Source organism: Anopheles coluzzii, chromosome 3 (genome assembly GCF_943734685.1).
Source record: "Anopheles coluzzii chromosome 3, AcolN3, whole genome shotgun sequence".
Taxonomy (NCBI): domain Eukaryota; kingdom Metazoa; phylum Arthropoda; class Insecta; order Diptera; family Culicidae; genus Anopheles; species Anopheles coluzzii.
The window spans coordinates 19,592,169-19,617,855 of NC_064671.1; the positions used below are offsets into that span (position 1 = coordinate 19,592,169).

Consider the following 25,687-nt stretch of genomic DNA (forward strand, 5'->3'; position numbering starts at 1 on the left):
TAACATTGAAATACCTCATTAAATTCCATCAATATCAACGCGGGCTAAAAATCTGTTCCGCAATCCGTGCTCGAGTTACAATTCGATTAGTGCACTAAGTTGCGTTAAAAATCCTTTCCAATCAGCTGGCGAGACCCTACGGTACTACGCCCGGCCATCCATTCGCTCACCCGAAACTCATTGAGTTCCTTCACCAATCCATCCAAGCTTCCATGCTGTTTCTGCTTCCTCTCCAACTGTAGGGGCCAGTACGCAGGCGCCCTCTTAGCAAAAACATCCAAGGAGGATACTGTTTTGGAAAGGGATGCACGAAATGAGATCTACTTGATAAGAAGCGAAGGGGAAATTCTGAACCTTTCCTTTTCACAACACTTAAGCAGCACCTTCCCTTACGTACGTCGCTTATCACTTGAGCCGACACCATCGGTGTATCGTATGTTGATTAAATTCCTGTCCAATTCCACCCTGTCCAACTACACCATCCATCCACTCCTTGTTACCCTTCTCCCATGACTTCACACAATTTCCCCTTCAATTTTAGCTGTATGTGTCTGTATGTGTGTGTGTGTGCGCTTTGTTAGAAAGAAATGAGATGGAGCGAACAAAAAAAAATCGCAAATATTATATTTTTATCGTTTTCATTCAATTGAAAGGTACCGAAACCCCTCCACAATCCCCTTTTTCCACTCGCTCCTGTGTCCTTTGCGTGGCACAGAGTGGCGGAGAAATTCGATTACCCATACATGCGCACCACGTGGGTCGCGTGTGCTGCCGTACCGCCATTGCATTTTTAGCGTTAGCGCAAACGAGAGCTCAAGCGCAGCATCCGTGGCGTTGACGTTGGGACGTATTGGAGGGAATCAAACGGGGCTGGGGAAGATCTCAACCATCATCTAACAAGGGGCCAATGAAGCCCGCTTGCCAGAGCGGGAAAGCTAGCCACGTTAGGCGAGAGTGGGACAAATTGGCTGACGGACGAGATGGTAGTAGCGGGAACCAAGGGACACGAGAATACGAGAAGGGGCAACGATGGGTTTTGATATCGCAAACCACCCCAAAAGCGACAACCCTCCGACAGTGTGCGCTCGGTGTGTATGTGTGTGCGTGCATGTGTCCACAAGGCAAGAGGGCATCAGGCCAGACATCGCATCGGAGATCGTACGAAGGGTTCAGTGTTTGTCAGTCGTCGTTTCGATATCACTCGCGTAAGTCTCGAGTCTGTGCGTGTGCTGTTGAGGACGGTTTGTAGTGTCAGTTTTGCAGCTTCCTTGTGCGGACGCGACAGTCACAGTGCCGATTGGACAGCCCTATCGAGTGGCAGTGGGTGGTACAAATTGTGAACGGCACTGACAAATTTTGTCTCTGTGTTCCGTGTGCTGTGCGTAGCAGCTGAAGCTTCAGTGTGGAGTAATTTAAACCGTGCTGTAAGAAAGAAATTCCAAGTGCTGCAGTGGAACATAAGAAAATAAAAGTATTATTCAAATTAAATCTGTAAAAACGGTTGCACAATCTTCGTGATTTAGCGACAGAATCTGAGAAAATTTGGAAAAAACTCAAACCTTAAAACACCGTCGGTGAAAGTGAACAAGGGCGAGTTTCGTGTTTTGGCTAATTCGGGAGCAACAGTTTGTTTGGCTTTGAAACCATTTGCAAAACGTCCAATCGGTTCCAGTGCTCGGGCTTTTGTATTATATCTAAAAAAAGTACACAAATAGAACGAAATAGTGTGCAAGTGTCAAGTGCAAAATATTAAATCGTTCGTGTGTTTTGTAAAGTGCTGTAAAGTGATAAAAAAGTAACTTGTCAGCCGATCAAACCACTTCACTGTGAATTTAAGCAAACACACCTTTTAAGCGGTGTTTTTGCTACAGTTTGCTTTCGGATCGGGTTACTCATTTTCCAGGTGGACCAGTCAGCGGGGTCACGAGACCTCGCTCAACGGCAGACAAGATTTTTACGGACGGGAACAAGGTACGGTGTGTTTATGGTTTTTAAAAAATAGTTTATAATGGGGAAAAATGTGTCGTAAATATAATTTTAGACATGGAAATTGTTGGAAGAAAATACAGCTTTGTACAAGAAAACTCTAAAGTGAAGAGAGCAACGGAAAAATCTGTTAAAATCTGTATTAGATGCGGGCGATATGTTAACAGTGATACAATTCTAGGCATTTGAAGCATAACTTTAAGCAAAAATTCATATTATTAGTTATATTCCACTGTAATTTTACGTGCAATATTGCTTCGTGATGTTACATTTCAGATTCAAAATTTACGGGAAATATTCATTCAGAAGAAGAAATATATAGCAACAAAGAATGAGCAATTTAATAGCTTTCTTGCTCAAAATAAATTTGGCTATAATTAGTTCAAGGCGTGTTAAACTTTTACCAAATACAAAAAGTTATTTTCAGATTACTAATTAAATGGAATGATAAAATTTAATAAGATAGAATACGATTATACTAAAAACCTTTTTTAATTTTAATGTGTGCTCAAACTAATGTAAAAAATATTAAATCTCTTTTGAGATTTTTCATTTCAATTCTTTTATTATTCATACATTGAATAGTTTATACAGCCTGCACCATGTTAACTAATTTACTTTAATTGTTTGACAATTGATATGACCCTTAACTATTTCAAACCTTTTCTTATTATTTGAAAATGGTAGTGAATTTTTAGCACCGTTTAATATGATGATAGATGTTAGGCAAATCTAGTGAAGATAATGATTTAAAGATTTAAAGGTTTAAAGATTTGATTTGAATAACCATTAAAAGGACCATTTAAAATCTACAAAAGGTAGTCAAAGATCTACATGCAGATCTTCAGCGACATTCAAATACCTTCAATTATATCAGTTTTCAACGAAATAAAAACGTTATCACATCAGATTGCAGCGAGAATTACAAACTTGTTTGTTATCTAAATCTTTGATTTCGTAGGTAGTATTTACACAAAGAGTAGCTATTTATTGGCTTTTAAAATACATCTCTTCTCATAGCTAACAGTGACATTTTAAATCAATAAAATAAACATATACATATAATAAACATCATATACCATAATAGATATACAGTACTTAGCATTCACATTTTGCTCTAACTCTTATCCTACTTGCACCACATACATGTGTGCCTGAAGCATTGTGCACGGGTTTTATCATTTTTTTTAACCAATACATATATCGATTATAAATTTGTGAGTAATTCTTTCAAGTACCATACACGACATTTTAGAAAGATACCGTGAATTTTCGCTATCAGTAGGATAGCTAAGGTCCTAGAGTTAAACAAAGCAGATTTAACGGCGTTAAAATCGAACGTAAATTTATTATTAATTTAAATGCTTTATGGCAACAAAAAATAACAACTTTTTGTTCGATAATGAATTGCAATATTATTCCCTGAAAAGAACAAAAAACAACATTCCCTGAATGTCCCTCCTGAATAAACCTCACTGACTGCAAAATCAGGTAATTAAATTTATACTTCAAATGAGCATCGATTGCCATTGCCGCAATGCCACCAACAGAGACCCCAGCGTCCAAACAGCCTGCCTGGTCAATTTCAAATTCAATTGATAGCAAATAAATATCGATGTGAAATTATTTGTAAAATCTCTATCCACACACACACTCTCTCTCTCTCTCTCTGCCTCGCCCGGCCACTTTCCAATGCCCCGATCGGAACCAATCAAATGTATCGAATCAGATTGCTTTTCTCCCCCTACGGCCACTCACCATCCTGGCGTGTGTGACTTGATAGCATTGCATCAAAGTACAAATAATGTGTTCTGCCTCACCACATGCACGCACACACACACACACATGAAACTATGAAAATTGCCTTTGGGGTTGGTTCATTTTGCAAACTTTACACCCAAAGAACACCCCGCTTTCACCACACCCGTTTGGCCCTTGCACACACACACACAAACACGCGCGCGGGCACGAAAACAGCAACGGACAGCAGCTCCACACGGCCAATTGGAGCCTCCGGTAAAACCTCAGCAATGCGATTACGGTTTGTCCGTGTCTGGGTGGCTGCGGGTGGACGGGGGAGAGAGTTGAAATCGGTTTGGCTTTTTCGGTGGAAAAATGGCACAACCACCATTTTGGGGCCAAAAACCCTGAGAGTGACCGGATGCCATCACAATCTATGTTGCGGTGCGTCAAACGACTCAGGGGGAGGCATCAACACCGGCATCAGGGTGAGAGAGGGAGGGAGATTAAGCAGCAAAAGAGCACATTTTGTGTCGTTTTATAAAGGGACGCGGTGAAAAGTGCCGCAGCTTCGCTTTTGCGGACGGGTTTGGGGCGGTTCAGGTACCTTTCGTCCTCTTGTGGCACCTTTTTTCCCCCCATCCGTTTCCGGGGGGGATTTCGTTGTCGGTGGGACTTTTCCAGGCGCGTTTTACCTGTGTGCCCACCCTCCTCCGCGCTGGTCTGATCAACTTAAATTGCAACCCCGGCTGAATAATTAATTTTTGTTAATTTAATTCGATTTAATCCACCAGAGGTTCAGGTCCAGCAGTTGGTCCACTGTGGTCCTGCTCTCTGTTGGGGGTGGCTTTTATATTGTTTGCGTGTGCTTGTGACTGTGTGTGTGTGGGATTGTCATTTTTTGTTATTATTTGCCATGTGCCTTTTTATGATTGGAAATGGTTTTTTTCTGATGAATGTCTATTTGCAAATCACAAAATAAATCAAGCAGGGTAATTTTTTTTTCTTCATGACGTGACAATTCATCACCCCGTTCTCCCTCCAGTGTAGGAGTTTGTTTCATTCGGCTTTCATCAATCTCAATCACCCCTTTTTGCGCACGTTCATTGTGCCAGCCAGTGTTGCAGCTACAAAAATACAGCTAAGCTTGGCGTCATCCAACCGGGAGTATGTGTGATGAAAACAAAAAGGAATAAAAGGATAAAACAAAACTCAATCTGATTCAGCACGGGACCACCAATGACAGCACCAATGATTGTAATAAATGTATATTTTTCATGTCCTTTTTTTTTGGGGTTTTGTGGTTCACCGTTCACGTGTCCAGTATAAATCACGGTTTGTGGTGGAAAATATGGCTCCACCGACAAAAAAAGATTGATGGTTTTGTGGAATTTTAATATGCTGTTCTTAAATGTGTTTCGCTATTCATAATCATAATGTATATAAAAAAACACCACTCTTATGCCTCTTTGCTATGTCCAAGCAAGAACGCTTTCATTCGCCACACTGCGCATGATTTAATTGGTCACAATTAATGGAATTTACTCGCCCTTCTGCACTGTGTTGGCGATCGTGCGATCTTCTCGCACAAACTGTGTACGCATCTGCATCTATTCTCCCATTGCGAAATGGCTGTAAATTTTCCGGGTTGCTCCGCATCTCATCAGCACGCTCGCCAACCCCGAGAGGAACATCAAAGAGACATCCACCCCCCCGGAGCACAGCACAACTGGCACACTTTCGCTCATGAGCGCTTTCCGGTGGTTCTATCTTTAGGCGAGTCTATTTATAGGCTAAACAAGGCAAATTCTACACCACACGCTTAAAGCTTCCAAAACCTACGCAATTCGACACAGCGGAAAAGGGAAACGGTTTGCAAAGAAGCGGCTCCAGTAACAGTTGTACATGATTTTTAGTAAACAGGATCACGTTGGCGTAGGTTCAGGTCGTTATTTCTTCAGTAAAGCAATCTGGTGTGTTTGCTAAAAATAGACTTGGTTAATAGATGGATGAATGTAGATGTAGGTGTTTCGTTAATGTCTGTCACAAATAGTGCGTATGCTCCACCGTGCTTCATGATTAATGTTGATAACATCGGATGCTTTCTAGCTTCGGATACTGCACATCGTATAGCAATTTGAAGAGGTGGCAGTTTAGTTTAGAAGCAATTGAGTCCGTTTTTTGGACCAGAAATTACCTAAATTATGCTTTTGCAAATAAGAAAGATATGAGAAAGAATGTTACTTCTCTAAATTCTCATGGCTGATGAAGAATAAATCTGGGATGGACAAACATGTTAATTAATACTCATAATTTCCCATGGACTTCAAACTATGTTGTATGTATGAGTATAATGTATTCTGACTGAAATTAGATGCAATCTGATGCTAAAATCAAGAATTTAAAGTTAAAATACCTGGAAAAATTGATGAATTTGATTGATGTTGGTAGGTTCAACTGCTATATTAATAACTTCGTCTGAACTTACCTTTAAGAATTGAAATGATTGTCTGATTATTTTCAAAAGACAAGACAAATAAGTATTATTTAGTTAAAAAAAAAGTCAAATGCATGACCCTGGCATTGACTTTAATGATTAATAAGGATCATTAAAGAAAGCTTATAAGAATAAGAGTATTCAGTACCATAATTTGTTACAGTAGGCATCTAAAAAGGAGGCTTGGTGGGATTATTACATTATTCAATAGTAGACTTAGGCAACTATTACATGAATAGGTCTTGAAGGGAATGATGTCAAAAATGGTCTGAATGAGTGTCAAATGCCTTAAATCAAGAGATACACCCGTTGTGGATAGTAATGAAAGGTATTACATTTTCTTCTTTTTCTTCTTCTTCTTCTTCTTCTTCTTCTTATTCTTCTTCTTCTTCTTCTTAAAGTTCATTTTATTTGTATGTTTACATTACTGATAAGGGTCCGCGAGGTACAGCAGTATTGCTTTTCAACTCCTAATCTATTATAATTAGTCCTGAGACTGTTAAGTTTTTGCATGTGGGAATTGTATGAATTCAATATGGTATGATCTGTTTTATCTAATCCTAACTTATACTAATTCTATCTTATACTAAATTGTACAACTTAACCAAATCTTAGAAAGGAATATTTCATATAATATTGTTTGGTGAATTCATACAAGATATTCGTATTTTTTTCTCTATTAGCTATGCTAGTATCTGATTACATTTTCAATCTATATTGCAATATAGGTTGATATTTATTTTACAGAGACTTTGAGCATCTCTGCTTCATTCGCCTCTACTTATAATATTTCGTTGTTTTGACTAATCAATATTCTCTGCATCTTCTGCTAATAACAAATCACACATTTAATGCCCTTCGCTACTCAATCACTCACAACTTCCCGCGATTCCTTTTGCCTCGTTAAGGGGTACACGTATGCACCGAAAAAACACACACAGCACCATAATATGACGAGCGAAACATAAGTCCACTGGTCAAAAAGATTGCAATACGTACCCACTCACGCACACACAGAGGAATGGCACAAAAGTGCTGGTCGCCCTCAAAAAACAAAAAAAGCAACCTACCGCCAGCCCGTCCCGGTACAAGAAACCAGCTCGGATCCAGTGCGGATCCAAAGCGGATGGTGCCATGGCTTAAAACAACGTATCAAAACCGACCGTTTATTAAATTAGATTTCATTGAATTAAATTAAATTAATAATTTAAATTTATCTGCATACGTATCAGCGTCATCACGCCCGTCACACCATCATAATCGCGTCCGTATAACCAGTGCCCTCCCGGGGAAGGGTGCAATAAACGAGCGACACGTTCGTCTCCGTGGATGCTGGATGGTCGGTGCCAGCATCATTTTGCATCTCCAGCGAGTCCAGAGTCTCGGTAACCCCGTCCCCGTCCCTCCTGGTGGGTCTGGGGCATGCCTGTCAGGCTGGCATTACGCTCATTGATGGTGGGCCCAAATTATCGTGCGCATCGTTACGGTGTTTGTCACAGTGCGAAATGTGTGCGTTTTTTCTTTTGGATAGTAGTGCTTGATTTTTGGCGACTGCTTGAAGAGGTCATAATTTAAATAATACGAAATTGGAATGATAATATGATTAACAAAACAAAAAAGGTCAAAAATGTACTACCCAGTAATAAAAAATAATCAAAACAGTTAAGACACGTACCTCCGCATCCATAGCTAGACCGGTAACGGATGAAACAGAAGCTCAAATCAATCAAACATTCAGCACAACGAAAAGGGGTTAAACTAGATTTGAAAAATCCAGTCCAAAAATCCCGTCTCTGCGTACCCGCGAAGGACGACGTGACCTCCTAACACACATTTACAACGACCAAACGATCGAAGGATAAATTTCATTTCCTCGGCCGTTTTAGACATTCGTCACCAGTGTCGGCAAAAGACGAAAAAAAAGAAACAAAACTCCCCATCAGATCAATCAGTCTGTTCAACTTCACTGCACTGCTACGTACGCTGCTGGTGCATAAAACATCCCGTGCTGAACCGTGACGTAATTTGACTCGTGCTCCCTGCAGTGCAATCTGTGCAGCAGTTTGAAGTTTTGGAACCGTTTTTTTGTAGTTGTTGCAGCTGCACATCCTTGTTTTGGTATGCGTGTCACTGCTAAACCGGACTGCACCTTCTAATGTAGCATGAGCTGCAACGTGTGTGTGTGCGCTTTGGTAGTCGATGAATGTTTAATCGAAAACCGGCCCTATCCAAACCCCATTTCCGCCTAGCCGGACCTGAACCTGAGCTTGGGCTGAAGGGTCAGTTAGCAAGCGCTGGACCGGGGTTGTCGCACGTTTGAGTGAGGGCGTTGAAATGACCAGCCCGTACTAAAGTGCTGTGCGCGATGATACTACCGGTACGCAACCGTCAACGACCATCGGACCCTAACCGGAGACGCTGGTCGTAAAAAATATGCGCCTCATCCCCTATCCTCTCCTTCACCCGATGGCAACAATCAAACGGAATGCTTTTTCGCGTCTGGGGGCGACCCGCGCGATCGCACACACGTTCGCGCAGTGTTCCGGCAGTGGCGTGGCTGTGCTAGCGCAAATTGTTTTAAATTTATGACGGATGTATTATGTGAATATGATGAGCTATAATAGAATGAAATTTGACTAGTAGATGAGGTGCTTGGGTTACCCGTGGGGGGGTTTTTGGTGCGCCGGTCGGTCCTACGCCGGGGGCTACGTGTACCCTGTCGCTGGCCACCATCATCGGGCCAAGGTCAGTGCACGATGCAGTCGGGAAGGTATGATGTTTTGGATGTTGTGTTGTTTTACTGTTTTGGTCAGAAAGTTTTTAATCGAGAGTGGTTAAATGAACGATCCTAATGCGATCAGTTGCTGCAAAGAGCGTGCTTTAGTGAAAGAGGAGAAAATGAATTTCAAGAATAGATAAGCACAATATGGCAGGCGTAATCAACCTTGCTTAAACTTTTTTTTCTTTCAATTTCATATTATTTGTTCTTTTTTTACAAGAGTTTTCGCATAGTATTGTAACAAATTGGGTATTGTCAATTTGAGATGAAATTGCTTGTACATAACTCGAAAAATTGTGGTATTTATCGGTATATTAGGATTTTTCGTTTTGTAGCGGTCTTAGAGTAAATTGACGATTAAGTTGATTGTGGGAGGAAAAAAATCAAGTTTCGATTACGTTCCTCAACTATGATTGTGACCATAGCAAACAATTGAGTTCGCTAAAAACCGTTGTTGAGGTTTATGTGTCGCTTTTATCTGATCGGATCTGTTCTGTACCATTATACACTAAATTGATAAGTATGTCATGGCATTTAAAATTTTTTTTAATCTTTTTACGTATTTTGGTTTTTGCCTAAAAAAGATAGTTGAGAAAGATTTTTTTGTGGAAGAAAGTAATATTCTTAATAATTAAAGGTTGATTATTATCATTTTAAAACACATAAAAGCTTAAAAACGATTACAAACACTTGTAAAAATTCGTTAAACATATGCTCAAAAATATGTCTTTTGTGTTATTAGATGATTTTTAAACGCATTACTAAATATAAAAACAATATGTTTTAAAGTGTATATATTAATTAAGGCATATTGTTAGTTTTTTTATGATAAGTCACGAAAAAATGATTTGTAAAATTTAAAATAACACAAATATGTGAAACAGCATTTTGTACAAATCATACATTTACTGTACAGTGGAGCGCCGTTCATCCGGGCTTTTCGGGACTTTATCTCGCCCGGATAAGCGAATAACACGGATAATGAGTCAAGTGATATATTTTATGACCAATTCCTGATAAGGTTCTGGAAAATTTTCTTATTTTTTGATAAAATTAACCCAATTTTTATGTACTTCATGTTTTTCCAATGAGAATATTTGAAATTTGGCATGAATTATAGTGTTTGTTGTTATAACAATGTGCTCTTATAACCGCTTTTTCAAATATCCTCCTGCGCACGAAATGTCACCTTTGTATTGAATTGTCATTTCTCAACAGCACGGATAAACAGAAAGCCGGATAAAAGGTACCCGGATAGACGGCGCTCCACAGTATTTATCTATCTTTTACGCAAGTCGGGGAAAAAAAACTGTTAATATAGTTATTCATATAATGGATAGTGGAAATCTAATGCAAAACTACTGGATAGTAGACATATGGGTGGGTCCATCCCTAAAATCATTCTGCGATAATTTGTAATCAAATGAATCGTAATTATTGATCATAGTCTAACACATAGCTGATATGATATACCATCAGACTGGCAATAACGAGTTCTGTGACAAGCGATGGAAACGAATTGACGGGACCGTAGATTCTTAGATTACTTTGTGAGAGACATTCCAAGTGAAACGGCCATTTTTAATCGTTTTTGAATAACTCATAACTTGCGTACAAATTTGAATCTATTTGAATCATTTTCCCAAACCCAATCTAATCCGTAAACCATTGCCTTAGCTTTCGATCATCACATTAGCGTGTTAATAGCCGCGTCTTCATTTGTACCACAACAGTTCAATTATGCTGGTCCGCAGTGTATGCAACCCAGCTCGAGACGTTTACTGCATCTTTCCCATTTCCCGGGCAGAGACACGTGCAAGTCTAATAAAGGCGCCAAATGATCGTTTCATGCTGCGATGCTGCGATTTATAACGCCTCAATGGTTTTGCTCCCTTGGAACGATCCAACCAGCATCAGTTATCGGGATTATCGTGCTAGAATTGGTTGTTATAAACCGTTTCTAAATGGACCATAAACAAATTGATCTTCGCTTAATAACATTGAACAATAATCTCACAAGGGAGATTGTCAAAACGGACTTTAGAATTATTCATCTCCGAAGCACACTTCAAAGCAGCTCTACACCACCAAACCGACACCAGAGTGTATGCGCCGCTGTTTTCATGCGTTTCGGCGTTTACGCACAGCGAAGGCACTCGTGCGCAAAACGTGAGCGGCGCACTAACGGCGACACTAATTGACGGCAGTGCTGATGCTAGGGAACGATATACATTTTCATGAATTAATATTAATTAATTCAATTTGTGTCGTTTAATTTAGTAAGCCAACGGCTTCCCGTTTTTGGGTCAGTAACGGTTGATGGTGAAGGTTTGTCCCAGTGTTCCAGAGCTTCTTTCAGTCTATGCAATCAGAATTTTACTACAAAATTGCGATAAAAAGACTGTATTTTACGAGTATTCTTGTGAAATTCCTTTCCTCTCGGTATGAATTCAATCCAAAGCAACCTTTGTCTTGAAGCTGACGAACCACGACACCGTTGAAGTGTTGGTCCTTTCCCTCTTTTGTGGCGTGATTTAAAGCAGAAAGCGTATTAACAGCCAAATAACATAAATATTAATAAAACCGTACCGTACCAACCGTGGAGCAAAAATGCGGGCTACAACTGCTGCACTCTTTGCGTATCAGCAGCACTTGATCGCTTTTTATCCGCAAGCCTGCTGACACGCACCGAACTACCCAAATGTTTGCAGCACAAGTGTTCCATTTCCTTGAGCATAATTCAATGAACCAAACATATTTAACAGCCGCCACCAGAGAGGGCAGGAAAGAAAGAGCAAATATGAACGTTTTGCGCGTTCACACAAACGGAAGGATTGCGCACAAATCGCTTAAGGACAGCGAAGCGCGTGATATTTTGCTCGAGCTCGAGTGCGCCGGCGGAGGGAACGGTCCGATAACATCTCGGTGCGTACTTTGGCATACGATTTGTCAAGGCGTTTTTCAAGAGGCTGCTAAACTCATTTTCCCTGCTCTAGTGCTGCTTTTGCGCAGGAAGGCGTAACCACAGCGCAAAACGCGAAACAGATGAACTGCGCAGGAATTCAATTAGAGCCGCAAAAGGTGGGAAAAGTGACGGCAAACGGGCTTTGAGCGTTGGCTGAAGTGTGTTTTGCGCTGCAGTGTGTTCGAGGTGTTCTGTTTGCCGTACCGTGTGAAATTCAACGCAAATCGTACAACGTTTACCCCTTTATTTCGAGATGTTTGCTTATCTTAACAAATTCCAGCATGCCATCGCTTCAAACACACACACACGCGAATTCCTTCCATTTGAGCGCATGTTCTCGGTCAGGATTTTTTAGCTGAGTTAAAATGCTTCCTAAGAAAATCCAACACCACTTTTTACACGCACCCGCCACGCCATGCGACAGCCATCCGTCTTGATTAATTCAATTCGTTTGCCTGTTGTGACGCCTGACGAAGGCGAAGCGGGTGACGATGGCAAGCTGGGGCCTCCGTGAGGCCCGCACCGAATGGCATGCTCGGGCGTGGAAATGAGTTTTTATTACAATTAATTTATGTAAGAAATTATTGACAAAATCGTGCCATCGTGTGCTTTATGGTCAAACAATTCGATCTAAATTGAGCTTAATTGAATTGAATGGTATCAGAGGCATTGAATCGAGTTGACACGGAGGGCACGGTGGTGCGGTTCGGTGTGCGGTCCTTGGGGCGGCCTGTACCCGGGCCGGTGCTCTCGCCCGGCCAAGTGGGGGAGCGTATCGAACGGCCAACGAACGCAGCCCGGTGCAGCATGCAAATCGATCGCACAGTGATTGATGTTAATTTGGTGGAATAGTGGCGGCGCGCTCGGCTGTCGGTGCTTTCGGTGGAGCTTTCCAGGCGCTTCGTTAAAGTACGCAGTGCAAGTGCAAGCGTATGAAAAGTGAGCAGTATTTATGTCAATAAAAAGCAAGGACAGTTTTGAGCTATAAACAAGGTTCATTCTCTAAGCACTGTGGTTCGCTAACTAAGACGAATCATCGACGTGTCTTCAAGTAAAAACAAAATTTTCAAAATCTACGAATCTGAATTGAAATTGAGTCATTTGAGTTAGAAAAAGATTCAAGAAGCTAACTACTGAATACTATTTCATTATTATTTGATGAACCAATGAACCAAGTTTGTACTTTTTTCTATTTAATGATCGCTTGAACCATCGCTTTTAGAGTTGAAATAGATTTTAAATTACTATTATTTTTATCCGATTATCCACAATTATAGAATCGTGAAGACTTAAATTATTGTTAAATTCCCATCTGGACTTGTCCACACAAAGCAAGGACTAACTCTTTGTTTTTCATGGTCCAACCGACTCTAATAAGCCTTATTGACCTTATTCTAGCTGTTTCTCCAAGGATAAGAAATAATTAATAATAATTATTTTTGCCAGTAATCACTTATTTATTGTTTTTATTATAAAAGTCCATGAATAGCAGTGAATAACTAATTCAAGATTCATGTGATTTGGCAAATGCATAATTTGTTTGGCCATATTCATGAATTACATTCAAATTTTAACAATTATTGCACACGTCAAGGTGCATTGTACATATCTTCTCGTGAAACATCGATAAGCTCTTACCTTAGTTTTAAGTCCAATGGTCAATGTATTTAGAAGCTTTTAATGTGAATTATCGAGTAAGATGTCAAGGTACAGTCGTCAACCTAACAAAATGCTCTTCGTGGGCTAAAGCCCCATAAGGACCAAGGCGTCCTATACGCAGGATTTGACCATCTTGTTGTGGGTATAAAAAGAAGTCATACATTAATATGCTTATTAGTGGCATAGGCAGGCCTAGACTGTCGGAGGTTGTTGCGCCAAATATGAAGGAAAAGATATACACTATTTGTTTATTATTTGATTACTTACATTTAACGCATTGTCAAATCGAAAATTGGTTAAACTGTTTCTAACTATGCGAGACATTGCGAGATCAATTTTAGCACATTAACCTTTATCTTTAAGTTAGTGGAAATCTACTGTAAGGAAGGGTAAATTTCCATAATTATACCTTAAAAGTTTCCACGATTTTTTGGTCCAATTGTATTGATATCCAATCGGAAAATACCAATAAATGATGGGAACGAACCAAAAATCTATTGGATACGACCAAAAAATCGTGTGAACGCACCAAAGAATCATGGGAACTGACCAATAAATCGTGGAAAACTCTGTATTAGTGAACAGGGCTTACAAAATAGTTATTTGGAGGCTCTTTCCCACAATTGCTATACTCGAGTTTAGACTCCAAATATTACCCGTAGACCCGTGTACAAATATTTGAAAATTAATCAAACAATCGTAAGGATGTGTGAAATATCCAGGAAGGCTCTAAGGTTTGCATCATACCACTTTCTAAGCGAATTCCCTGTTCGATTGAATCCGAACAGTGCAAACTAAGCTAAACTGCAATCTAAACGGCCATGCAAATGATCAGCTTAAGTACGCTCCAAGTGCTGACAGGAACATGTGGGCGTTTAACGATCACTCTTCCGATCGCGAACAGCGATCCATCAGACCCGGCCAGCTAAAGTGCTATCATAAATCATTCAACCCGTGCGATAAGAAGATTGTCCTCCCAACACCGGCAATACCTTGACGACAAACTGACCCAATAAATCGTTCCCTGTGCTGCCGTGGACTGGCAGCGTTTAGGCAGAAGCAAGCCGTTCCATTCCCGACCGAAGGTTTGCCCTTGAGCCAAACAGCCAACCAGTCCAAAAGGGTACGGAAGCTGAATGAGCGATCCAGCTGCTGCTGCTGCTTCTACATACTCTCAAAAGAGCGCGCCACCGCCAGTGTCATACCGTGGCACTAATCTACATGCAATTATCGTATCATCCTATTCAATTTACCACTCAATTACACGCGCGGCCCCACTTGCTTCCCTACTTGGTTCGTTCCTGGTGCGGTGTAACCCGGTGGCCAGATCCGACCGCCCTCGGAAGTAGTGTGCGGGGCGCACTGCGCATCGCCGGCTAGAGCAGATCCGACCGGATCTAGGCAATAGACGCGCGACGACTAGCTAGGTCTCTCTGGCCGCGATCCGTGGCCCCATCGGGAGGATCCGGCAAAATTGTCATAAATAGATTAAATAATTACATCGCGAAAAATGCGATCCGCTCGCTCCCGCTCTCTCTGTCTCGTTAGTGAGTGGCCGCGCCGCTGCCTTCTTTGCTGCGGAGCGCGAGCTGCACTGCACTTGCAGCAAACTAGCGCGAATGCACCGCGAATTGCATCATCCGAGCGTCCGGTTTGGGGGTGTATGGTATGGTGCGGATTTCGTCTGTTCCGGATGCGGCAGTGTGGGGATCAGCAGGGGTATCAGTATCTTGCCAGCGGACGGAGAAGCTAGATGCAGTTTATGCAAAAATGCCTGCAGCGGTACAGTACAGCAGTCGGTGCAAAAATTACACTATGAAAAGCGTGCCAGAAGGGAGGTTGTTTTTTTGATTTGCACTAAAAATGGACCAACACTATAAGCAAAATGCGGGGTTTTTAGTTCGTCTCGTTACACGCGCCAAGCCGGCCGTTTGATCGCAGACCGCATTCCCCTTTGGCAGGTTGTAATTTAGACTAGCTCCTGTTTTGCCGCCAGCTACAAATCGGGCCGTAGAGATGCAGTCGGTCCCGGGTTTGCCACGAGGCAGCAGTACCACCACCACCACTAATACTGTGCTACCGGCCAGCTTTTGGACGGGGGGAGGATTGCGGCAAATAAAGGAAAAATAAAATTTACATCAATAAATGCATTTGAGCCAATCGGCGCATGTTACTGATGCTAGTTTTTGCCGGGCGCAAAAAAGGGTCTAGGGGGGAGGGGGGAGAGCCGTTTGCTTTCCGTCGGCTAGTTGAGACAATTTAGATCTATCACTTCTATCATTCGACACCAGACGATGCTGGGACGGTCTGATGCCAGCGGCTGGGGGAATAAAAATGGGAATGCAATTCACTGTTGTAGCGAGCTGAAGCTTTTATGAAATTAAAATGCGCATTCAATGATTGCAGCCTGGCGGAAGCGATGAAGTTTTACGATGCGGTAATAGGGAAAAGTTTGGCTGTAAAAAATAAAATAATGCTTTTCTCCTTATGCTAACCACCATCGTATCCTCTTTTATATAAATCAACTTACTAAAGAGCGATAAAAATGAACGAGATCAAGTGCTGCGCGTGTTGATTACATTTGCTACATCAGATGGTTTGCAATTACTAATTATTTTGCGCCCAGCGCAGCTGGTGCAAACGCCAAACCAACCTGTACCATTGCAAAGAGCGAACAATAAATCTTCCATCGCCACAGAAACACTGGTTTCGGTGTACGCAAACGCGAAACACAACAGCAGCAGAACCCTTTTTTCCCCTGTGCCAGACTTGCGTGTGCGTGAATGAGAAAAGGCTATAAATTATTCACCTAATGAAACAATATTAATAACAATTATAAATAAAACACAGCTCTCATCCAATAAAATGACGCCAGCAAGAGCCAGCTGAGTTGAGCTGATGGCGTTGGGCTGGGTCGATGGGGCTGGGCGGCCACACAGATACACGCCTAGAAAGTTCTCCTATACCCGGTTCGGTAAGAGGCTGGCTGTTTCAAACCCGAGACCGTAGTGTAGCATCGAACGTAACGTTCGTTCTGCAAAATGGAGTGCTTGAAAGCTTTCACTTCGCAGTGTAGTGAAATGGCGTATTCTTCCTAGCTGTTTTATGCTGGTGTCTATGTGTTGCTGGCTGGGTTCAGCTGGTACGGTGGAAAAAGGTAGACTTCCCGTAACTCGGCTGCCATTTCTAACGGTGGAGAATGATGCCATTTGCGTGGTAATGAATTTCCTAGTTATAAATAGCTCAAATGGGAAGGTTTGCCGCCCTACACGCGTATGTATAAAAGTGCATTCCGGGCAGATGGAAGGTGAAGAAGGAAGGATATTAATTATTTTCTTTCGAAAACGTAAACGTGGATGCTTAGAGAAGGATTTCTTGAATGCTAAAAGGATTATATCATTTTCAAAGCATGAGCTAAAACTTCACATTTCGAATTATTAAGCCTTTATCATATAATAATAAAAAAAAAATAGTAATAATAATAATAATAATAAAAAGAAGTAATAATAATAATGATAATAATAATAATAATAATAAATAATAATAATAATAATAATAAAAAGAAGTAATAATAATAATGATAATAATAATAATAATAATAATAAAAATAATAATTACAATAAAAATAATAATAATTATTATTATTATTATAACAAAAATAATAATAATATAATAATAATAATAATAATATTAATATTGATAATAATAATAATAATAATAATAATAATAATGTTAATATTAATAATAATAATAATAATAATAATAATAATAATAATAATAATAATAATAATAATAATAATAATAATAATAATAATAATAATAATAATAATAATAATAATAATAATAATAATAATAATAATAATAATAATAATAATAATAATAATAATAATAATAATAATAATAATAATAATAATAATAATAATAATAATAATCAATCATTTTACAACAATATTCTAATCTTATCTGCAAAGAACAATAAATAAAATAATAAACTATACTACATGCATCAATGTAAGCATCATAAAATGTAAGGCAAAAAAGGCAGAAGTAATCAAACAATAACAAAAATATAGGAATCAGGTAACAAATAGTTTTATGAAATAAAAGTATGATGAATCTATGATTACAAACATGAATCACAAAATAAATATATAAAGAAATGTAATATATAAAGAAATGTGTTCAAGCACACACAAGATGTAAAAACTAAGCTATAATCCAAAACTGATGTTCAAAATAACCAATTACCCAATTCAAATTTAATTAAAAAAAAACTGCAGAGAAATTTCAAAATAAGAACATTTAAAATAAGAAGAAGAAAAAGGAACAAAAACAGTGTATAAAAAAGAAGATAATAATACACATAACAAACAATAATAATAACGTATAATATTTAGTCAAATCAAGATAATTTACCACTAAAACGCACTACTAAAAATGAAGATAGATTGCATAAAATGATTTAAAATGCATTGACACATCGTTCACTCTTCAAATACTAATAACATAAAAGCAAATCCCTCTACAATACGATACTTCCCACTGAATAGGATACATTTTAACTACACTTCGAGTGTTCGAGCTTAAACCACCACGACTGGCTCATACGAACTTGATCCCGGATGTGCGACACCCTCTCGAGTCACACTACTTACCATTATCATTATAGTGAGCGTCACCATCAATTACCGACTCAATTTAGCCCAAAAGAACAGCGTCCAAACCAGTCCAAAACCAGACCAAACGCTGTTGCCCGAAAGCTGTTGAGCTTTTTCTGGTGCGAATTAAATGGTGTCTAATTTTGCCACCAACTTTCGGGTGTGCCCCCGATGAATTTCCCGGCACCGGAAAAAGCAGGTTCCACACACACCCACACACACACGGTCGATGTGGTGTGCGCGTTGGCCAGCGGGACGATAAATTTATAATCACAAATCCTTCTCGCAAGCCCCCGGTATAAATAGGATGCCTCAAATATGCAGATGTACATACACTGAGCTGGGCGTACGGTACAAGCTACAAGGGCCCGCTGGCTGCTCGACGCTGTTGCTCGCTGGTGGCCACGATGGCGCGATGGATGCCGTCTGCCGTGGTGCTTCCGGTCCGGTGGCCACCATTGTTTCCGAGAGCGTTGCGAGAGCAGGTGAAATAATATAATGACAATAATTGGAATAAAAGTTTTCATTATACACATCCTTTCGAGTACGATGGGGGTGTGGACGGACCGTGGGTAGAACTCACCGGAAAACTCCTCCAGAACATCAGGTGCGAATGCTCACGGGACAATGGGTGGGAGGCGTTTTATCGCCCGGGGGAGGTTTCCACGTAGCCCGCACACAATGTACGTTCGTACGTACACAATGGTTTCCCGCTGCCTTCGTCGGCACCATTTTGAATGCTGAGTTATGATAATTTTTAATTAATTGTCAAAAGTAATTACCCACAATTGCTTTGTCGCCTTTTGCGAATGCGCTCTGTGTGATCCGGGGGAGGGGTGTTGCGTCCTGGGGGGTTGTGTTGGGGAAGTCCTTCGATGGTGGTCTCGAACACCCTTTTTCTCTCTTTTTCACTCCAAGTTGTGCACAATGAAACATCCATTCTGTGTAATTTATTCGATTGTGTGTCTGTATGAGTTTTTGGGGGGAGGGTGGTGAGATGCTGGGAGAGTAACAAGTACGTCAGAGATTACGCCATTTTGCGGCTGCGGCTTACCGAATTGCTCCAGCACCGGCCGGAATGGTTTTGCGGTGTTTTAATTTTTAATCAACGAATTGAAACCATAAATCAGAATTAAATTGCGCACCAGCGGGGCAATATGTTTTACCAACTCTTTCTTCTTTATTTCGTTCTCCTCACGGGGGGGATCGGGAAGGCGTTGCTATCCGTTTCGATTGGGCGGGTTTTTTCAACACTTTTACCAATTATTTTGGCCTTTTTCGCTATTGTAGCTTGTAATAATGTAATGAATTGTTGTTTTTTTCTCACTCTCGATTTTACTTGTTTTTTTCCATTTCAGCTTGGGTCCGCAACGGCGGGTAGAGGAATGTTCTGTTACCATTGCCCACCGTCGCTGCATCCGGCCGGGCCGCATCCGCCCCGGTTACCGACGCTTGAGTATCCATTCGCGCCAACACATCCCTGTAAGTAATTTGGATTGAATTTGTACACTAATAGTGAATTTTTAAATTTTTCTTGTTTAACGGACAAGTTTGCTAACATACAGGGGTTCTCATCCCCGCTTAATGACTCGAACGGTCAATGCTTGGTTAATTCCATCTAAATGCGATAAACAATTTAAAATTCTGGAATGTGATATTGGACATAGATCATGCATGTGTCATCGCAAATATTCGACTTAAAGCCTTTATTTTAACTATTTCAGAAAGTCTGTCCCTAAAATACATTGAGATAGGTTAAAGGCGAACTGTTCATAACTATCGTTGAATGTCTGACACATGGAAATAAATAATATTTAATCCAAAAGTGTTTACTGGGCTTCTGTCGAACTTTGGAGACATCTACTAGTTTCGCAATGTCAAATTGGATAAGACGAAGAGACGCACGAAATATATTTTAAAGCCTTTTCCCAAACACATCGAAGATGAGTGATTTACTTCGTCTAAAATAGTTGCAAACTTTTGAAAGAGTTGGACTGAAACACTATAACGATCATTAAAACCGAATTTCAGAGAGTCTCCTAGGCAATTCCTTTGAAACATTTAGTAAAGCGATAAATGAATTAAAAATAATGTACTATTGTGTAAAATCAAATTAGAACTATACGAAAAGTGATCAAAAAGGACAAACTAAAAAACCAAATTGTACCACCCGAAAGCTAGTTTTGGCGAATAATAAGTTTTAAAAGTAGACATATTTGGGAACATTTTGATAGAATTGTTGTCAAATAAAAAATGCCTCGTTGAGCAATACGGATAGTTTGGACAATTCCTCCTGAATAAAAAGAACAAAAATACAAAAAAGCCTTGCACCAGTCGTGTGACATATGAATGTGGTAAATGAAAGATGACGACAGTAGTGAGTCGACTAGCCAGTTTATTGTAATTTAAAAACTATTTAAAGATAATTGCATTTAAACAGTGTAATACGATGAAGTTGCTTTTAAAGTTAATTGTATCTACATGCAAAAGAACACAATTAGCATATGGGAACTTATGCTTTGAGTCACGATAAAATTAAAATATGTTTCCAATTTTCCCTCTCTTTGCACATCCTCCCTGCGTAGCAGTTTCACTTTGTAAAGTAATGTTTTCCCATCAGCACGCTTTACCACATTGTCTTCAATCATCGCCCATGATTGACGCAAATCACTTCACTAAGCTCGCTACTTTTCCGGCCCATGACCACAGCGACCCTGCTGGACAAACGAAGAACAACAGTACACTTTACGACACGAAATTGAATTTTGCCCTTATCTGTACCAACCTGCTTTGGCATAGGTTTAAAATCTAACAAAAATCAATTACGATCAGCTTTTTAACTCTGCTCGTCGGCTCGTTTTATTGTCCTCCTCTTCTTCATGTATCTGGATGATGGATTTAGTTTAAAAATGCTCAGTCGAAAAAAAACAATCCTCTAAATTATGAACGCTGGCTGCTAAAAGCAGAGGGCGAAACAAAAGTATTAAGTTACGGGTCGACTCCGGTGGGAATTTGTTTCCTTGTTCTGCACCCAGCAGAGCGAAAAGGGCAAACGGTAGCACGGAAAACGTTCCAACATTTCTGTAGCAACGATAAGAATCTACCGGAGAGATTTGCTCCAATTTCCCTGATGGTGTCGTTTAATAGCACATATTTTTAAATTATTATCAAATTTCACATTTATTTTACGTTCAGCATAATTCAATTTCGGATTAGAACTGATGTAATGTGTCTTACTCGCTTGGTTTGCTCGCTTTGCTTTACAGTGTTTTGAAGCCTTTGAAACTTATCAAACCTAACTGTGTTTCGAAACAAATATACCACGAAATGTTGCCATGAGTTGACGCTTCAAAATCAATTTCAAGCAATTTCCCCATTAACCTCATTACGCATCCCAATTTTCCAGTGCTAAAAGGTGCCACGGTTGCCCTTACCGTCGAGCCGTACGCGTAGATTTCGTGCACCTTTGCCTCAAAGCGTGCAGTGCCACGCCACCGATATGGCATGCCGATAGCACTTTGATTCCATTACTGTCAACTCTTCAATCCACTGCGTCCTGCGAATCCTATCGGAACGGTTGCATCTCGAACGCACTGCGTCCGGCTTCGTTCAGGCATCGGTCCGGTGTTGAAAGATTTTGATCCCCTGGACTGATCGATTGGTACGGACAGTGCGGGAATTCGTTCCCTGCACCGGACGGCCGTCAATCCATCGACATCAGGGCGTAATTTGATTTCACTATTTCTGCCATTAATTGAAGTCGAATAGCACGACGCTCCTCCGGGAGAGTGCTCTGTTTTCCCCAACGAGACAACATGCAAGAAGAGCACGGAAAGAAACATCTAATAACGAATAATTCGATGACGACTGACATCAAGTCAACGGCTGTGACCAGATACTGCCACCCAGATAGCAGGGATGGTCGATGTGAAAGGACTTGCTGAGAAATATCGACGAAATCGACGACTTCCTGAAGTCACCCGTGGAGCACAACGAACTTGAGATTTGACCTATCTCTATCTCCCTAAAACAGTACCAGAATCGATGATTCTATTAGTGATGGCTAATCCGCTGCTCAAGGTGGCATACGTTCGCGAACGGTACACAGCAGCAGCGGTGGGAATTCCCGTAGTATTCGACCAAGATTCGCCTTCTTCCTTCGGGTAATCCGGAGTTCAAGGTTCTGCCAGGCGGTTCCTCCCGTCCCTGCACAACTTCTAATGGCTCTGCTAAATGACGATAATTCTTTGGAAACCCAACACTTGTCCCGGTTTGCCGGTAGAAATGTGCGGCTTTAGCCGCCAGGACAGTCGAAGTGAGGTGATGCTAACACGCAAAACTTCTCGAATTACCGAAAACTTTGCGCACGCTCCTAATCTTCTGCTCAGGGGCGGGAGGGGTTGCTTCCGGGACATTCGAGGCCCAGCTGGAAATTGATGCACCAGCATCAGATGCGGAGGAGGGCGAGTACTCGTGGACCTGCGGGCCGTGCACGTCATGATGCTCACTGTTGATGATCCAAATGAGTAAATTGAAATAACGTCTAATGTTGTGGAGAGGACTGCGTTACCAACTGCACTGTACTGCGCGTACCATCACCGGTACCGATGCGAGGTCATTCTCGTGTGGGCTCGTGCGATCGTCCGGCATACGGCGTTTGCGATAAGAGAGACAGGACGGTACAAATTGAATTACTCGCATGCACTCGCACTCAGCAACTCTGCTTCACCTCGGCTGCAGGCCGGCGAAGAACTCGCTACCGTCCGCGTCGGAAACGATGCCCTGGCCACCCTGGTCTAACGGAGTTTTGGGCGTGAAATGTGAGCTCTACGCATGGCTCCCTTCTTGCGAAACAAGCAGCCAGATGATGAGTTTTAATTAATTTACCCTCTAATCAAATATAGAAGCATAATTTGGCGTAAAAATAGGCTGCACTTTTGGGACACATTCTACGGGTGCGGTGACCGTGTGTGTGTGCTATGTGTTTTGTTCGGGAGAGAAGAGATGGAGAGTGAGAAAGAAAGCAAAGTTGCCTCTGGTGATATTGCTAGTGGAAAGATTGCACTTTGACAGTGGACAGAACAGTATGCTCTACATACCAGGTGATGGTGGGGCCGAATGGTGATGCAAGATAATGCTAAGCCTGCAGCATGACCCGGAGCAGAATGTGAATTAGCGAGCGAAGTTAATTACTTTGTGTGTGCGGTTTTCAATGCAGTGGCTGTGCAAGAGAAATGCAAGCCGGTAATTAGGAGATGGAAAGTGATACAATGAAAGCATTGCGAGCGGGTACGCTGTATCATGATCTCGTTTGTGCTGATTATACGGTGATGTGTTTCTAAGGTTCATCTTTAAGGGACCTTCAGACTAAGAGCGACCTCCAGCTTAGTGAATCTAACTAAACATGGTGTATCCAAGGAAACGTTAAATACAAATACAAATAAAGTGTCATCGATTACTGCTCATCTACATGGCCAATAACGATCATAATGCACGTGTTGCTTACCGCGCTGCTACTTCTTCTTCTTCTTCTTCTTGCGAGAGGGAATGTATCCTCCTATGTTGTTCAAACGCTTGATTGAAACAGCATATTCAGAGGCTTACTCTCTCTCTGTAAAGACTTCGACTATCTAGAGTCATATGACCGCGCGGCTACACAAGGTGAAATATGCAGCGAAATGGACTATTTGACATGTGAAATATCTGTCAGGTAACTCAGACATCACACCAACCAGCTAATGTGCGATGTAAACAATTAACGTTTACAAAATCGCAACTAAATCATATTGCTTGCAATTTGTGAATGTTCCACTTAAGGAGATACTCTTTTCGAGTGATTATCGAAAGCGGATGTTGTACCTATCCCAACCTTTTAGCTTTATTTTCTTAGGAAAGACATCCATCATGCATACTAAACATAAAATTAAGGATATTTATAGGGGATTAGCCTTAAATTACGAAACATATACTGAGTAAAACGCTTAATCCTAATGTAATTTATAGAGAAGGGTCGTTTCTTGCGTTGCATTATGTATGTCCTCCTGGCACGTATCGTTATTTATGGACGATCCCTTATTAGATTCAAATACTCGAATAAATACTAAAACGTTCGCTTGTAAAACAACTGAATTCAATTTGAAAGTATGTCAACTAGAAAGTATTCATGTATAGAATTTCAAATGTGTATTCAATACAAATGTTAAACCTTTTAAAATAAAACTACAGATTTATTTAGTCTAAAAAGGACATAGTTAACCTGTTTGAAATTTGCCAAAAAATCGCAAAAATTATATGAAATTATGTGCACCATCTGGCTTCAATCTAAGAAATCCATTTCGGCCATTTCCAAGCCGCACCGTATGCAAATCACGGCCTTTGGTCGATACCGCTCTTAACATAATCACTGCAACCGGGATTGATGTCACCAGCGCCGAAACCGTTATCGCACTGCTTATCGAATTTCGATCGATGCTACCGTCTCCTACTAAGCTCGGATGATAAATCTTTTTAAAATCAAATCACAAGCTACCTTGCGCTCACGATTGCGCTACCAAACCTGCTCTCCTAGCCAGGCAACTCGGAACACACATAAAAAATGCCATTCGAGATAACAATCGATCAACAAGGATGGATGCAAATTGTATCAGACTGGCTGGGTAAGGCTAATATGGTTACCATTTCGGAGCGATGAGAGGTTGGTTTCTTGCTCTTTTTTGTGTATAGCGTTGAGTGCAATACAGACAGGGGGAGAAAGAAATGGCCACAAGCACTTGTGATGGGGGATGAGGATGTTGTCATTTGAATATTTTATAAGAAGAGGGAATTTTTGGTCTATTTTTGGGATTTTTGATGTGCAGTGGAAGTAATGGAAAAATATATTTTAAAACAAAGACAAGGTATTCTTCTTTATACAAAAAGCTTCAACTTATTCAAAAGCATTTTGTTCTTAAAACTTATTTGTACGACACATTGAAAGTAACATAATATAATCCACATTTTATTCCTCCTCCTGTGCCTAAATTGCCACAACAACATCAGTACTGCTCACCCACCCTTAGCGTAGCCCAACTGCCGACTGTTTTCAATATCAATTACGTCATTTGCATATTTTCAAATTAGATCAACTTACATTCGCTCAAACCCGCCCATACTCTACCCGGTCACATTCCACTGGGACGGAAGGATATTTGTCAACGCAGTAAGCGCTAGAAGGAAAGGAAAGGAGCGGAAGCGTCTCGCTTCAAGCAATGGGACCGCAGGCTCGTATCCTTCGTTTGAAGTGGCAGTTACATCTGTTCCGGCGTGATCGTATCTCGCGGTACGGAGCCGAATCTCGCTGCTACGGCCTGAACGTCTCCCCGCAAATGGGAAAATGGGATCAAAAATCATGTCGTTGTAATTCA

The 25,687-nt window shown here is 40.8% G+C and overlaps 1 protein-coding gene across 1 annotated transcript in view; it reads left to right on the forward strand.

Annotated features, from left to right (window-relative positions):
• Nucleotides 1-1,173: 1,173 nt before the first annotated feature.
• Nucleotides 1,174-25,687, forward strand: part of LOC120958656 (diencephalon/mesencephalon homeobox protein 1-like) — a 93,162-nt gene continuing 68,648 nt past the window's right edge. Inside the window, exons 1-2 of the mRNA XM_040381607.2 lie at nt 1,174-1,971; nt 19,643-19,766. Of these exons, the coding sequence (XP_040237541.2) occupies nt 19,670-19,766 (97 nt within the window). The 5' untranslated portion in view covers nt 1,174-1,971; nt 19,643-19,669. The remainder of the gene's footprint in view (nt 1,972-19,642; nt 19,767-25,687) is intronic.